Source organism: Mytilus californianus, unplaced genomic scaffold, assembly GCF_021869535.1.
Source record: "Mytilus californianus isolate M0D057914Y unplaced genomic scaffold, xbMytCali1.0.p SCAF_10, whole genome shotgun sequence".
Taxonomy (NCBI): Eukaryota; Metazoa; Mollusca; class Bivalvia; order Mytilida; family Mytilidae; genus Mytilus; species Mytilus californianus.
The window spans coordinates 62,221,427-62,239,510 of NW_026262582.1; the positions used below are offsets into that span (position 1 = coordinate 62,221,427).

At 33.1% G+C, this 18,084-nt stretch overlaps 1 protein-coding gene and 1 long non-coding RNA gene across 2 annotated transcripts in view; both read right to left on the minus strand.

Annotated features, from left to right (window-relative positions):
* Nucleotides 1-9,813, minus strand: part of LOC127718345 (uncharacterized) — a 162,175-nt gene extending 152,362 nt beyond the window's left edge. Inside the window, exons 1-5 of the mRNA XM_052224342.1 lie at nucleotides 9,738-9,813; nucleotides 8,479-8,648; nucleotides 4,977-5,140; nucleotides 4,077-4,128; nucleotides 2,134-2,237 (exon numbers count right to left, since the gene is read on the minus strand). Coding sequence (XP_052080302.1) covers nucleotides 2,134-2,237; nucleotides 4,077-4,128; nucleotides 4,977-5,140; nucleotides 8,479-8,640 — 482 coding nt within the window. The 5' untranslated portion in view covers nucleotides 8,641-8,648; nucleotides 9,738-9,813. The remainder of the gene's footprint in view (nucleotides 1-2,133; nucleotides 2,238-4,076; nucleotides 4,129-4,976; nucleotides 5,141-8,478; nucleotides 8,649-9,737) is intronic.
* Nucleotides 9,814-12,148: 2,335 nt separating this feature from the next.
* LOC127718348 (uncharacterized) lies at nucleotides 12,149-14,556 on the minus strand. Its single transcript, XR_007989752.1, has 2 exons — nucleotides 13,800-14,556; nucleotides 12,149-12,689 (listed from the first exon to the last, which is right to left on the minus strand). It is a non-coding gene; the product is annotated as an uncharacterized LOC127718348 (long non-coding RNA).
* Between the last annotated feature and the right edge of the window lie 3,528 nt (nucleotides 14,557-18,084).

The window sequence follows — 18,084 nt, forward strand, 5'->3', positions numbered from 1 at the left end:
GTCCTTATTATCTACAAAGTTTCATGAAATTCTGTTGTGCAGTTTCAGAGGAGTTGCGATGACAAGAACAGGACTGACGGACGGACAGACAGACGGACAGGTGAAAAACATTATACCCTCCACAACTTCGTTGCATGGGGTATAATTATCTTATTGGTGGTCAGGGTCTTAAAAACATGGCCCCCATGTGTTTAATTTTCAAGAACATCCCTTTTGTGTATTAAACTGTATCTTTATTATTTCTAGTGATGGAAAGACATGTTAAAGAGACAGGGTTAAGAACTGGAACAAAATACTATAACTCATTCTTACATGGCTAGATATCTCATTATCAGTGGCTGTCAGGGGATATTCAATGTTTCTTTGTTTATTGAGAATAAATTTTGGTGTCAGATAATTGGTAGTTGCTGTTCAATTCCTTTACAAAACTTGGCTACATTTTTGTTGATTTATAGCCTGCAATATAATGTGCAAGTCTTTCCAATGTTGTATATTGTATCATGACCTCTAGATGTGTAGTTTTGTGAACTAGTTTAACCTGGTCTCATATTAAAGCACATGTACCAAGTCAGGAATCGCTTTAGTGGTTGTCTTATGTCACATGTAAATGTTTGTTTTTTTCTGAATTTGATGTTGAAGGAAGATCTATCATGGTTTCTGTTTAATTTATTCACAACTTTAAGAAACTCTTGAATATTTTGAACTTCACACATTGTACAGAGACCTGTCTATTGTTGAAGACTGTATGTTGCCTTCTAGATCTATACCATTTGGTTATTTTTGTCATAGGATTGCTGCCTCAGTGGTGCATACCCTAGATCTCATTTTATTCATATTTGTGTTGATGGCTTGCTCTCCTTAAGCTGTTTACTATGTCAACGTATATTTGTTCCGCCTAACAGAAGTTCCACTGGAAACTTTGTTATAAACAATGTCATAATATCTATTCCTGTTGGAACAAATATTCTATACCATTTATTCCGTTAGGAACATATACTGTAATATTTTTTTTTCTTTTGGAACTTATATTATGCAGGAACTTCTATTCCGTGACAACCACACCCTCCTTTATGAATGCAGTGCTCTTGAAAACTGGTGGTCTGTCTGTCCTTACTACCAGAAATGAGATAAGTCCACCAATTTCAATTGTAGCGGTGGTCCTGATGTTTAACTAAAAGTTTGTGATGGTTTTATTTATTCTTTTATGTTCTGGTATTAAGTATAGCTCCTTATTATAATGTATATCAATATTTGATATGGAACCAGATAATTATTGTGCAAACCGGCCTTATCTCATCTACGAGGGTGTGGATGCAAGAAAACAGAACCACCAAATTTATACTCATCCTGGGACCTACAGATTTGTAGTCTTGGTGGTCCAAACACTAACCAGACTAAAAAAGATTTTGAGAACTCTGTGTATGTCCATGTAAACGCTAATCACAAAATCTTAACCGAAACAAACATAATCAATGATGGTACATACATACAGGTGACCACTATATAAAGGTGACTTACCATCTGACAGTGGTTACATTGTTTGGACCACGATTCTGAACAGTTTGAGTGGACATCAGTGTACATTCTCATCACAAGATTAGAACAAAAGGGTGACTTACCATCTGACAGTGGTTAGACCTTGTTGGGACCACAATTCTGTACAGTTTGAGTGGACATCAGTGTACATTCTCATCACACGATCAGAATAAAAGGGTGACTTACCATCTGACTGTGGTTAGACATTGTTCGGACCACGATTCTGAACAGTTTGAGTGAACATCGGTGTGCATTCTCATCACAAGATTAGAACAAAAGGGTGACTTACCATCTGACAGTGGTTAGACATTGTTGGGACCACAATTCTTTACAGTTTGAGTGGACATCGGTGTACATTCTCATCACAAGATCAGAACAAAAGGGTGACTTACCATCTGACAGTGGTTAGACCTTGTTGGGACCATAATTCTATACAGTTTGAATGGACATCAGTGTACATTCTCATCACACGATCAGAATAAAAGGGTGACTTACCATCTGACAGTGGTTAGACCTTCTTAGGACCACAATTCTGTACAGTTTGAGTGGACATCAGTGTACATTCTCATCACCGATCAGAATAAAAGGGTGACTTACCATCTGACTGTGGTTAGACATTGTTCGGACCACGATTCTGAACAGTTTGAGTGGACATCAGTGTACATTCTCATCACAAGATCAGAACAAAAGCACATATAAGCCTAAAATGTACAAAATTATATCTTCTTTATTATTCAGGGGATACCAATTTTTGCGGTTTTCATGGTTACAGGTGAACAACGAAAATTTAAAATTTTCAACTAAGTACACATTTTTTTATAGGCATGTATGCAGACTTTTGTAAAACCATGAAATCAAATATCCACAGTTTCACAAAATGCAGGTTTCCATGTAAATTTATCATTTCATTATTTACATAGGTTTCTACCCAAATGTTGGAGATCTTCTTCAGGTGAAAATCACTTTTCATGATATTTTACCTACTGTAAATTCAGAAGTTTTCTGATGTTTTCATCACTAAAATTGCAACAGATACATTTGGCAAGAACTGTTAACTTGTATATTAAATTTTGAGAGCAATATTTGTATGTATCTTTTTCTGGAACAGAAATAATTAATCTCAAAAATAAATATATACAAAAATTTCTGTATTTAAGAACTTAAAATTGGTTATATGATTTGAATTTATATACACTATATACACTATGCTGTTGAATATTAACCCCCCCCCCCAAAAAAAAAAAAATTTTTGAAGAAATTTTCTTTTTAATTTCTGAAATCTGAAATGAGAAAAATTGTAGCCACCCCACAAATTCTTATTTACCCCCCCCCCCCCCCAATTTTTTTCAACTCCCCTTTCCCTTATTCCAAAAATTATCTCAAATCAAATTTCTAATGGAGTTTGCAACCATAACTACTCATTTAAATACATCATAAAATATTAAAATAAAAAATGACATAGTCATGGTTAAAATTAATATCAATTAATAGTAACTTTTAAAAATAAATTTACAGCTAATCATCTCAAGACAATCATTTCTTAATACATAATTTACAAGCAGTGTAAGGGAGGTAATCAAACATATATATAACAGTATCCTTTAAATGGATTGGATTACCTCCCTTACACTGCTTTTAAAATGTCTAAATTGTCCTTAAACCATAAAAACCCTTGTTTTTCCCCCTTTTTTGCCCCTAATTGCTAAATGGTTTGAGCCATAACCCCCCATAACCACTCCTTTGTTGTATGGAAACTTGTGGTATAATTTCAGAGAGATTCATACACTTAAACACAAGTTATTGTCTGGAAACTGCAAAAATGCTTATTTGGGCCCCTTTTTTTGCCCCTAATTCCTAAACCTTTGGGACAATAACCCCCAAAATCAATCCCAACCTTCCTTTTGTGGTTATAAACCTTGTGTTAAAATTATATTGATTTCTATTTACTTATACTGAAGTTATTATCCGGAAACCATCTGTCTTCGGACGACGCTGATGACGACGACGACAACGTGATACCAATATACGACCAAAAATTTTTTAATTTTTGCGGTCGTATAAAAATTAAAGGTATGACAAGGCAACATTTTTGGCCCCTTCAATTTGAAATCACAAAAAGGTATTAAAAATCTACCAAATAACAGCCTTCAGATGTTCATAAAACCTGTCGGACATTAGTATTTGTATATTTGAACTAAATTAACAAAATTTTGAAAGGTTATCACAATTTTACTATTTTTCAATTCGCCTTTTCGGAATCTAAAGGACTATGGGTAATCTCAATTTTCGTACCCCAAAATGAAAATAACGTTGCATCATTGGTTGAATTTCCATTGTTTAGAACGTTTTAAACCAATCACAACGTTTTGGTGTACACTTTTGAAAATATTACACAGAATACATTAGATTCTAAAAGGGCGAATTACAGGGGCCAATAAAATTGCCACTACTATACCTCTTCATTTGATGAAAGATAATCGGATGAAAAAATTCTAAAACCCTATATCAACAATGATTTTTTTATATTTTAGCCTTCTTACCCTGTGTTTAGGTATAAACAGGAAAGCCTTTACTTCACCAGTGATGTTAAACCTAAAATATATGTAATAAAAAATATTGGTGGGAGCACTTTCCTCATAACAGGTCATTAATGGATAAAAGAGATCATCAACATTGCAATAATTTGCATAAGCTTGATTTTTTTTACCATATTGACAAAACAAATGCATATGTCTATCTGGTATCAAAATATTTGACAATGTTGGAACTGCAAAAATGTCCATTTGGGAAACAGCAATTTCGAACAAGGCATTAAAATGATATTTTATATAAAATTATTTTTAGGACTTTGAAAGGTGAACAATGGGCTAACTTCATATTAGCTTATTTTTCATAGGGTAATTAAATCAATTCTTGCTCCTTAAGGATATTTTAATGCTTTTGTTGGAAATTGCTGTTTCCCAAATGGACATTTTTGCAGTTCAAACATTGTCAAAAGAAAAATTGAACATCATTTATAAATGTTAATGTAACAGGTAATATTAATTTGCATTTTAAAAAAATAAAGTTATTGGCAATTAATACTGTGTTAAATATAGAAGACAAACATGGACAAACTGGGAAAAGATTTATATTTACCATGTAGGGACCCAACCTGCTACAGTATGAAATATTAACGTAACCACTAAGAAAATTTAGGGTCCTGCTTAAAATTTAGTAGTATGGGCTACTGGGTCCCTGCAAGCCTAAATTGATGAAGCATGAATGGTGTTTTATTGATATGGCACTAAAAACATTTTTATAAATTGGTCATTTCAGAATCCATTTGTTTGATGTTCTGTTGAGTTGTTGGGTCAATGAGTCAATGAGGTCTACCCCACATTTCCTTTTAATCATAAAAATCTGCCCATTGACATACTGTTAATAACAAACGACCTAACCTTTGGTTTTCACATTTGGCTACACGTTCAACTGATTTGAGTGTCCAAACACTAAGCTGATCCTGAGTTCCAAGTCTGTAATGGGACACAAAATTCTCTCCAATGTTGGATGTAAAATGGGTCATACATTTGATGTGAGCTGGATGTCGTAATGTGTGATAAAGCTGAAGATAAAAAAATCATGGTTTTATTAAAAAAAAATACACAAGCAATAGATGGAAGGTAATGATATAACCAGTAGCTTTTTTCACTTGTGATCAATTTTAAGGTGGTACATAACACTACAGGAAGATAACTCTGTAAAAATCAGCTGAATGTTTTAATCACGTTCTATTGTTAAGGAAATATTAAGCTTCACAATGATCAAAAGAAGTGTTTGTCAAACTGCTATATATCCAATGGAATTTTTCCAATAAAGTGTGTGTTGAAAATTAAACAAGCCAAATTAATTTTAATCAAGGTGTTTGGTACCACATTAATCTTTAGATTTATGGTGAAAAGGCCAGCAGATGATTTATTTTAATTTGGGAACTGAATTACTCTGAATCAATTTCTTTTCTAATCTAACAACAAAAACATTGTGACCAAGTTTTCATATGGGATAACTTCAGTATCAAACTTGAAAGTCAATTACTTTAGCTTGGGATCAACAATCACTAAATGAAATATTATTTGTTGTTTAATACATAACAAATGTAAAAATGTACATAGAGGACATATTTTAGTATAGATGTCTGCATTGATTGAATAATTTCCTTAACATAATTTCAAGAAGCTTGTTTCATATGACTTTAATTAGTGTCATTATAAAAGCAATTACGGGCCATAACTCCTGAATATATATATATAGCAAAGGAGAAAATTGTGAAAACCATTTTGTCATTAGAAACAACATATTCAAATTTAACAGGATTTAGACCAAGCATTCTCAAATCATTGCATGAACAGTAAACTGCTTCACCTAGCGCAGATGGATACAACCGCAGAGGTCCAACCCTGAACAGTTTGGGCAAAAATGGACACAATATTCAAGCTTGATACAGGTCTGAATTTGGATTGTAATTAAATATTTGACACATTATAGGTTTCTGACACAGAATAAATGTAGTCAAAGAACTTGAAATTGGTTATATGATTTGAATTTATATTCAACTAAAGATTTCTTGTTTTTGTGCAGTACACTGTGCTGTTGCGCAATACTTAGTAAATCTGTTTTCAGACTATATACAAAGAATTAGCAAAATAAATTGTGACCCCCAATTTTTCTTGACAATTTCTTAAATCTTGAGGAAAAAAAATTGACCCCCCTGAAAAAAATACTTAAACACAAGTTATTGTCCTAAAACTAGAAAATTCTTGTTTTGGGCTCCTTTTGGGCCCCTAATTCCTAAGCGGTTGGGAGCATCACCCCCAAAAACATTCCCAACCTTCCTTTTGTGGTATCGAACCTTTTGATTAAATTTCATAGATCCATACACATAAACTAAAGTTATTGTCCAGAAACCAAATGTCTTCGGATGACGACGCCAAAGACGACGTAATAGCATTATAAGACCCCAAAATTTGTTTGCGGTCGTATAAAAACCGCTGTATTTCAATTAATGAAAGACCATTACTCATGAAAGACAAAAGTGAATATCTTCATTATTGAATTCAACCTCCATTTTGTCATGATTATGTTTAAATATTTGGAAAACATTGATTAAACAGGTTCTCAAGTTATTTCAAGGAAAAGACATAAATTGTCATTTACCATTAATCAACATGATGAAAGACCATAACTCCTGGACAGAAAAGTGAATATCAAACTCAAACCCCTTTTTGCTATCATTAACAACATAAAATTTGAAAACCATTAGGTAAAATTATTGGAGGGAAACACCTGGAGCCTCCCATTAGAAGCCTGCTGTAGAACCCCAAATCATAAAATTGATTAAATGGGCATTTAAAAAGTCGGAATACGAATATATATGTTCAAACTCTTTTAGGTCATTTTTTAGTAAAAACAAACAAAAGAACTATGTCAATTGGACCTGCTTTGATACTTTAACTGCCCTTGAATTTTTACTAGATAACATTTTTGTTCGCTATGGAGATTCCGTATATCGTCAGGTTATCGGATTTCCCAGGGGGACTAACTGTGCACCACTTATTGCGGACCTGTTTCTGTATTGTTATGAGTTACAATTTATGACTAAAATCAGCAAAGACCGATCGAAACTACATCTGATTCAAAAATTTAATAACACTTTTAGATATTTAGATGATATATTGGCTCTCAATAATGACGACTTCAGTATGTACACTAAAGAGATTTATCCTGCCAAACTGACATTAAATAAAGCAAATACTAACAATGAACACTGCCCTTTCCTGGATCTTGGTATCTTTATCTTTAGCGGGAAACTTAATACCAAAATTTATGATAAAAGAGACGATTTTTCATTTCCTATTGTCAATTATCCATTTTTAGATGGTGACGTTCCCTTGTCGCCATCTTATGTTGTTTATATATCTCAACTTGTTTGATTCGCTCGTGTATGTAACAACATATTTGATTTCAAAGAAAGAAATCTCTGTATTACTGAGAAATTATTACACCAGGGTTTTCGATATCACAAACTAGTCAAAACATTTACTAAATTTTATCATCGGTACAAGGACATCATTCATAAATATAAATGAACATGCAGACATCTTATACGTTCAGGTATTTCACATCCAATATTTTATGGTAATATTCTTTACAAAGCACAAAAAAGTCGGCATTCACCTTAAAAGCTAACCAAACCTTCAAACAGACTTATTCGGAAAGGATATAGTTATGATACTGTTGTCAAGTCATTAAGGATTGCATATTTTGGTATTAATATTGATTCACTCATAGGGTCTTTGAATCGGAAATAAACACATCTATTCTAAAACCAGTTTTTGGCATGATACGGGTTATGTTCTTCTCATATATTTTATGATGGTATGATACTAAACCCCTAACGGGAGGGATTGTACTTGATTTTCATATGATGAAGACATAATCTTTCGATCAGTTTAATTGAGGTTTGGAGCTGGCATGTCAGTAACTGCTAGTAGTCCTTTGTTCATTTATGTATCATTGTCATTTTGCTTAGTTTCTTTTGTTACCTATTCTGACATCGGACTCGGACTTCTTTCAAACTGAGTTTTACTGTGCATATTGCTATGTATTTCTTTTTTCTACATTGACTAGAGGTATAGGGGGAGGGTTGAGATCTAAAAAAAACATGTTTAACCCCGCTGCATTTTCCGCCTGTCCCAAGTCAGGAGCCTCTGGCCTTTGTTAGTCTTGTATGTTGCCTGAAACTGAATTTGGCCTGTATAGATGATTTTTACAGGCCCGACATCCATTTTTATAAACAGGACTGGTGAGCCTGTGGTTGATCGTGAAGAATGAACAAATTCATTTGAGAGAGGTCTGAACAAGGGGATAACTGACGGCATCACTACTGAATTAACCAATACAAACCTGAGGCCCATAGTACAGTGTCATGCTGTCATCAAATTTTTCCACATTTTTCAGCATTTCGCCAATGTCTTCCTGCACTTTATTCCAGCTTTTCAACTTATCCCATTTACCCACTTCAAGATCCATTCTTTCTTCCTTAATGGAGCTATTGACAACCTTCATGGTACTATCTACAAAATCAAAACAGAATTCTACTTTGATTGATTGTTGGTTCTTATAGTTCAGTGGCAAACATTTTACTTTGAAAATATGTACATGTAGGTATTATCTTTTCAAATCTCCAATTTTTTTGGAGGAAGATTTGTTGTAGAACTGATCAGAAATATTTTTTTCATATTTTATCTTAATCCTTGTAGCTTGCTAAGTATGTGCATGTGCCTTTCAAAAGTCAGGAGCCTGTAATTCAGTGGTTGTCGTTGGTTCATATCTGTCATATTTGCTTTTCATAAATTGTATTTTTATATATTAGGTCGTTAGTTTTCTCTTTTGAATTGTTTCACATTATTAATGTTAGGGTCTTTTTCAATTGACTATACAGTATGCGTTTTTCTCATTGTTGAAGGCCGTACATTGACCTATATATAGCTGGAATTGCTTATATCCATATCATTTGAACTCTGGTGCATAGTTGTCTCATTGGCAATCAAACCAAATCTAATTATTTTTTTATATATAGACTATTTGTTCCAACAGATATATTATAGCATTGCATTTATAACAAAGTTTCAGAGGAACTAGTGTCAACGTAGATTTGTTCCGCCTAACAGAAGTTCTCCTGGAATCTTTGTTATAAACAATGCCATAATATCTGTTCTTATTGTATACCCTTTATTCGGTAAGGAACAAATTCTGTAATATTTGTTTCAGTAGAAATAATATGATACAGAATATTTCTTCCATTTGGAACTTATATTATGAAGGAACTTATATTTCATGATACTTCTATTAGGAGGAACAAAATATATTTTGACATTAGCAAGGCCTGTTTTATCTAACATGTCCAAGTGAAAAAGTAAAAAAATATTTTTTTCAACGGAGAATGAACATGCAATACACCATGTACACACTGAAGACATGCAGAAACAAACATTTATAAATTTAAATTAAATCCATTTTTTTAAAGTAAAATGTTATTGTATAATATCCTGTGGAAAGTTTATCTTTTTAAATTGAAAAAATAGAACCGACATTTCTTTAACATTTTTAAAGACCTTCTTAAATCATTATACAGACTAAATCAACACTTTTATAATACTCACTCCAGCCTTCACAGAATCAATACTAAGCCATGTTTAGCAAAAACATCTGTAGCTCCGAAAATAGACCAGCATCCAATCTGTTGACAGAAATATGTGTACATGTTAATATATCGTGACCTATTTCAAGTTAAAACTTTTAAACATTGCAGACAGAACAAGCAATGAATTGGATATGCATTGAAAAAGGCCAAGTAAAAGTAATTACGCATTTACAGTAATTCCAACTTGAGCCATTATTTTTAACCATATAAGGCTAGTGTCGCCTTTTTAGTTCGAAAGTATGTATATCATCAACTTCACAATGAAACTGAACATGCTGAATGTGGTTTCGTGACCACTTTATTGCAAGAACTCAAAATTAAAAACAAATTTACATGTAGTTCAGATATATATAGAACTAAAACATCAAATGGGCTAATGGGTTGTAACATTTTACTGGACCAGTCAGTATCATCTTATAATTACTTGACTAGGGTTGGGGAATAAATATGAAATTGGATCCATATTGGCCATTAAATATCCTTTTCCATATTAGAGCTGTCATTATTTTAACAAAAACATTTTCATTCTTAGCCTTTAAAATTAAATATCATGGATTAACAGGATTACAGGATTAATGTTTGATCTCAATACAGTTTTTACGCAGTACAGCAATACCCTTACCTAATCTAATATTTTATTTCAAATTTCTTTATGAGGTTTAAAGAGAATTTAAAGTACACCTGTAAGACTGAACAGCAGACAAGACTGAATCAGTGATCATTTATGATAGAGATGTTTCAATTAGGTCTAAGACTACAAATAATTTTTTCTAGCAAAACGCAAATGTACTTTTAATTCAATTCAATAATATCATTGTTTAAATCATTTATATTGGATAAAGGGTCAGCATATATAAATCCTTTACCAAACTACAAATAAAAGATGGATAGAATAATAATTGGTTTGTACACACTAAATTAACTTTATACGTCACTGTGAGTCAGGGGGGGGGGGGAGGCAATACTCCCTCGTCTGACAATTCATTACATTAAAGTACTTTTTGGTCAGGTAGAAATTGTCTCTATTGTGGCATGTTTTCTCTTCACCTAATTACATGTACCTGCTTCTATAGTTCTAGAAAGGATTTTTTGCATTTCTTTTCGTATATAACATGAAAAAATACTATGATGCAGTCCGGTAAATCCGCCCACATAAGGCTTTGACCGTATGTATTTCTGCTTAACTATATGGGTAAAGCCATAAAGGTGGTCTGGAAAGTGTGACATTAGGATATAAAATTGAAGTTTTTGATATCTCTATCAATTCACATTATTTTGTTAGCAACCATCTGTATCTTACTACCTCTTTTTATTTGAAATCCATGGTCTTGCTATGTTTTTGTAAAATTGACCTTCCTTTTATATTTTGTGTAAGTTATATTGACAATAGTGCAATCTTTTGTTTTAAATAGTTTCTTATGGGATTAATGAAATGTATCAATACTTAGCTGCACATAATATCTTTCAACATCATTATATCATAGACCAATTCACAGAGATATCCCTGATGTTCTGAAATGTCAGTGCTCTGAGCAAGATCAGTATGTTATAGATGTCCAAAATAAAGTTTTCTTCTAGTAACTTGTGTAAAACGTTTTTTGAACAGCAATTATATTTGTAAACATAATTATTATATTTCAAATGAAATATTTTATGTAGTTGTTGTAAACCCAGATCTTCGTTGACATAATTAAATCCAAATCCAATGTATGTTATTTTGACAATAACCCTTTTTGATAGTTTTTCTGCCTTAATTTTAAAACAGGCCACTCAAAAAACAGGGGGGCAACACTAGCTGATTTTTTAAGTAGGGGAAAACTTATCCAATACAGCTTAATCTTCTAAATGAAGAAGATGACTATAAATCTTGTATACCATATCTTACATGTAGGTTATATTGACGAATAGTGTTTAAATTTAACCTTTTTCAAAATCATTTTTATTAAAGATTTTTTTTCTACTATTGTCTAGGTAACTGATGGTTATTTTTCATTTTACCAAATTATGATTGAATGCTTATATTGCTCACAACACTACCGTCTTTTGGTTGTTATATTGACACAATGTCAAGTAACTTACTGAAATAATACAGGAAATCTGGTGTAACATCTGAACACAAAGAGTTTGATCCATTATGTTTATTTTGATATAAACTTAATTCTTGAATGCATGCAGGGGTTCATGTTCATTATTGTTCAGCTAATAATGAAGTCACAAGCTCATAACCAAAACTATCTGAGATCTATCAGATCAGAGTGACAACTATAGAATGCAAGAAAAATAAAGGTGCACTAATTCACAAATCCAAAAGGGAGAGGAGAAATCAAGATAAATAACAAGAAAAGAACAAACCTTAAATAACAACTCAAACCCAATAAATAAGCTTTATTTTAGAGTCGGCAAGGTATACAAACAGAGACAACATGAGCTCTAATGAGCTTTTAACCGACATACTTTTAACCCAATAAAACCATCCGGTGCACTGCAAGAGTTAGCTTAATAGCCTGATGGTAAACAGACACTTAATGAGTTACTCACAGTATTCAGGGGAATGTATTGTTTACTGTTGGTATTTAGGAGTATTGTTAATTAGGCTCACTTAAACTGACTTTGTACTTTGGTCAAAGGTTGCTCATTTAATATGTACAGTTATGATACTCTTGGCTATGTCAGATGGTGACTTTATTGATCAACTGTTTTCAACAATTTTTTTTCAAGAGCTTATTAAATCAACACTTTTGAAAGTAAAGTATAAAACACATCAACATGATTAATGTATGAGAATACTAATAATTAAACCACTATTCAAGAATCAAACCTTAAATCATTTATTTGAACAAATTAAAAACATTTTAAAGTTCATTCTGCTGTCTATTCCACTGTTCATACTCAGTTGATTTATCTCAAAGATCTGAAAAGCAAATAAATAAAGTTAAAATAGTTTTATACATGATTTTAAATTGAAATGAATGAAAATGTGAGTCAAGGCTCCATGTTGAAGGCCATACCGTGACCTTATAGGCTATTATTGTTTTTTTTAGGTGGAGAGTTGTTTCTTTGGCAATAATACCACATCTTCTTATGTTTATGATGTTGTATGTTATCCATGTTGAAAAAAGCATTGGAAATAAGTACCACTTCACATTGATTTGCATTGTGTCTACATTCATGTTTTTATTGTCAAATTCAAGGGTATGGGGAGGTTGAGTGCTTAAAAACAAACTTGTTGCGCCGTCTCAAGACAGAAACTTGCATGTTATAGTCTTGTGACAATTTTCTGTTTTCTTGTTTATTGTTGATGTTCTTTTGATAAAAGGCTGTTTTTACATCTATAAAATTAATGTGTCAATTAACTCTCTTTTGGACCATGGTTATATTGACTTGAATCCTTTAGTTGTCAACTTATGCTCTATTTCAAAGAAGCAGGAAATATGCTTACAATTTCATTAAAAGGCTTAATTTTTTTATTGTACAAGAGATTTGTAGGCTAAAAGCCAAAGTCAACATATTTCAGTAGTAATAGTAGCTTTAGGACTACTGAGGGAGTAGGAGTTATATTGACCCTTACATTAAGGTGTCAACTAACTCTCTTAATGACCCTGGTTATATTGACTATGCATATAATTGTCAACTAACACCCTGTGAAAAAGCACTGAAAATTACTTCACCCTTTTTAAATGTATATTAACTTTCCCCCTTTATTATCTGTAAGTTGAAATAGAAGTTAAATGAAAAGAATGGTGCAGTATATCTCTACAAAGATCATCTACATCCTAGGTGTTATATTGACTGGGTTGACAAAATTGGTCAAGTAACGGTCATATCGATGTTACCGTAAAAAGTGAACGAATGGTTTGACTTGGGTGCTTGAATGCGTTATATTCGTTAGTTCTTATCATTCTAAGCATATTATTTTGGCAAAAATTATATAAAACAGTGTCAATTTGACAGAATGGTTTGGTCGTTATACTTTGTTTGACGCCCTGGTCGTTATTAGTTTGACATTTTGCTAAAAACTTACCATCGAGTTCTTCTTCCATTTTCATCCATGAATGATAGTGATGCTTACATTTAGTTTCGTATATATAGCAATTTTGAAATGAAACAAAGTATTTTATTTCTCCCTGGATAAACTCTTCCCGTTAATAATAAGGAATAAACATTTACGTACGTTATACGTTATTTTGACATTACAAACTTGCCATTCTATGCTTCTCATAAAACGGAATACGAAACCAAAATTAGAACTATTTGAAACAGCCGAGATACGACGGCGCATGAATATGACAGGAACCAATCAAATGTTCCGCAGATGACGATATCGCGGAAAACCCCGTGCGTTATTTTTACCATAGTAGTCTATTGTCAATATAACATTACTAACCCTGTCGAAATAATCGTTTCTTTGATTAATTTTACTGCATTTCACGCAAAACTTTGACGGATTTATAGTGCAACAACACTTTTCTGACGATTTAACTTACTTTCCGTTTTTCTTTTGCCCATAAAAACAACCAGGTATATTTTTTGTTAGAAGGGGGTTTCCATGTCACGCTTGGGACACAGGAACGTACAGATCTACGTTTGACAAACTTCAATAACAAGACACATTGAATTAGCGGATATTTGATATTTATCAAATCTTCTGCTTCATCATGTCACTGATGCACAATAACAAGTTGTAATCAAATAACATATATTAAATATTTTAAAATTGGGATTTAAGCTTCAAATGGTTATTTGACCAATTTGGAGCACCTTTTTGGCTTTACCCATATATAAATTGTATCAAATTTAACATAAATCAATTCACTGACAAATCAATTTTGAGTAGTTTATTTCATTTCCCAAAAAATATCTGAAATAAATTTTAAAATCAACAAAACAAGTGGGTCATCTGTGTTTTTATCGGAAATGTGTTTTTCCGGTAAATCCGCCCATGGGCAGTAAATATGAATGGAGGGCCAGTTGATCATATATTTATGAAAGGAAAAGGTGATCTATTAATAAAAAAAAATAAAAATTTCAAGGCAGCAACGAGTTTTGCAAGTAATAATGGATTATCGTTAGCTTTAGGAACTGTATTATATATATCACTAGATATTTTCATAATAAAGGAATTTTCTTTAACATTTGATATGCAGTAATGATAAGTACAGTTCCTATGAATAAAATAGCAGACAAAATATTCACGGAAGTGGCTATTATGGAAGTAAATGGGAATGGGCGGGTTTATTGGACGGACGGAATTACCGGACACTACTGTATTGTAAGCTGGGTAGGCATAATTTCAAGTACATAATTATAAAACCACCCAATGTATTTCTTCTTCAGGTTCTTGTGCTTTTTTCTTTAGAAATAAATTACTCATGACAAATTAAATCATAGGATTGTTGTGCTTGTGTGCACTACCAGTTAAAAAGATAAATGAAGATAAAATGTCATATAGAGCTACATGTATACTCAAACTATCCTCAACCCTAACTTACCCATACACTAGCCCTAAACCTAACCTAGAACATCCCTAACCTAACCATAAATGAACCATTACGTGAAGTAAAGGGACCTCTAAAGTAAAAGAAGGCCCTAGGCCTGTCAGACCTATTTCGAGTTCGTTGCATTTCCGTCAAAAACTTTGGTTTTAGTGAACATCATTCGTGCGTTTCAGGGCATCGTCACTTCCTTCCCATGTTGGGGGAGTAGTTGAAAAAATATGATACTATATTGCACGAATTGTTCAGCTTAAATTCTTAAAATTGATAATCAGGCACTGTCATTATGGAATTGTGATTAAGTACCTACTGAACAAATATTATTTCTAGTTTATCCTGCATAATGACAATCAGGATGAGGCTTGATTAACTTTAATAGTGAAGGGATACAGCCAGTCCCCTCTATCTTGTAAATGATGTCATAAAGGCATGCACAATTGATGAACTTTTCTGGTGAAGGACATAACTTGAAATTGATCTATTATTTTTTTTCTTCTTAAAATCCTTTTTATTACAATTAATTTAAAGCACCACCTATAAACAAAAGATTGAATACAAGGGAGATGACAACACATACCAGACAACAAAAGCACATTAGAGACTACATAATTTGTTGTAAAGACACAGATAAGATGATTAGAAGATAGTGGTTTCAAAAAAATCTCTGTAGAGTGGAAACTGCATGTGCCTCGTTTGATTTTTTCGCAAAATAAATACAATAAAATAAATCGTTTTTCCTGCCTGCCGACCCATTAAAATGTTCTTGCGTAACTAGTGGAAACCAATAAATGTTTCATTTTATTATGGCCATGCTTTACTTTCTAGTACAAAGATTAATTGTAGACAACTTGGTGTCTGGTGATCAAAGACTGTATAGTACCCCCATGTTCCGTCATACTTTTATTTGTTTATTTCTGCATACTGCTCACAACGTCTTGTAATAGCTGCTACATTTTTCAGTCTTTGTGCTGCTGTGCTGATGCGAATGATGTTGAAAGATGGCGGGAGATTGTGACGTTGCGAGGGCGATAACAATTTTGTCCCGAGTACGGTGATCAGTTCCGCATATTTAATTTTGATCTTTGTAGGACCTGGCAAAATATGTATTTATAAGCGAAAACAATTTGATTATTTTGTGCGTGATAACAAGGATTTGTATACAAATCCTTGGTGATAAGTACATGATATTCTAAGGGGAAAACCATTTTAAATATCCTTGCTTGGAAAGAGCTGAGAATTAATAACCTTGCATAGTTAACATGGTTAAGTACCAGTGGCGGATCCAGAAATTTTCATAAGGGGGGCCCATTGACTGCCATAAGAAGGGCCCGCTTAGTCATGCTTCAGTGAATCCCTAAATAATCATTCAAATTTTTCCCATAAACAAAGGGAGGGCTGGCACCCTGACCCCCCCCCCCCCCCCCCCCCCCCCCCCCCCCCCCCCCCCCCCTAAATCCGTCTATGAGTACAGGTTGAAAAAGAATATTCTGCAACACACAATAAAATTAAAATACAGGAAACAGGAAACAACTGTGTACAAGAGTGAAATAAATTCGCGCAAAGCCAACGAAAAAATAAGCATGCCTAGCAACAGATGAAAATGAATAATCCTATGAAAAAAATCGACCCCTCTCTCCCGAATATCAAATGGTCGTCCACTTAATAGCGAGGAGAACATTCAAATCAACAAGATAATACTAATGACCCGGACTAATGATCACTAATCAGAGATCACTAATCAGAGAACTTTAACAAAGTAGGTACCTTATTCAACATGTTAAAGCTGCATTTAATGGATCTTCTTTAAGATTAGTACCATATTGTGATTTAGTTTCACATTTATGCAAACACCCCGGCATGGTAACTAAATAACTGTGTCAAAATGTGTCGGTAAATCTTGACTTATTGATGTTCACAACATATTAATATCTGTACAAAGTTGGAACATGAACCATTTTTGTACGACTTGAAGTGAACAAATTTAGAATTCAATTTTAGGGTCCATGCACTTCGCGATCCGCGTTTAAACTATGTAGATTTCTATGAAAAATGTTGAAAAATTAGAGACAACTATTTGGAATTAAACAACTAAACCATAAAGCGCCGGGAGTACATTGCAGGATAAAAACAATTAATGTACATTGTCGGAAATATAAAAAAAATCGATACAAAATCTTGAATAAATTTATTTTATATTTTCCGCATATGTACATCACAGGCACTTGTCTCTGAAAAAAAATCCCATATACCTTAATATAACACATTTAAAAGGTATATAGGATTTTTTTTTCAGAGACACTACTGTGCCTATAATGTACATATATAATTGTACATGATTTACATATATTAAGCAGGTTGTAATAGCCCGAATGTATTAATTTACTGTGCTAAAAATTTTAATTTTTTAATTTAGCAAAAGATTTAAAAGTGCATTTCTATAGGTCAATAGAAGCAACTTTTGGTGGCGAATTTTCCTGAAAATTAAGAGGCTGCTAGTCAGTTGATCCCTCTGAAAAACAGCATTACCAAGGGATCAAACTCAAACAACCAAGTATCAGAGGCGGATTTGATTTAGGGGTGGGGGGGGGGGGGGGGCAGGGGGCCCGGGCCCCCCTTTTTTGGGAAAAATTTGGATGATTATATAGGGAATCACTGAAGCATGTCTGGAGCGGGCCCCCTCTTAGGCAGTCAGTGGGCCCCCACTTATGAAAATTTCTAGATCCGCCACTGAGTATTCAGAAAAGTCGCTAACCAAAAAGTTGCCTATTATGTAATCATTTGCACTTTGAAATATTCATAGGCGGATCCAGTGGG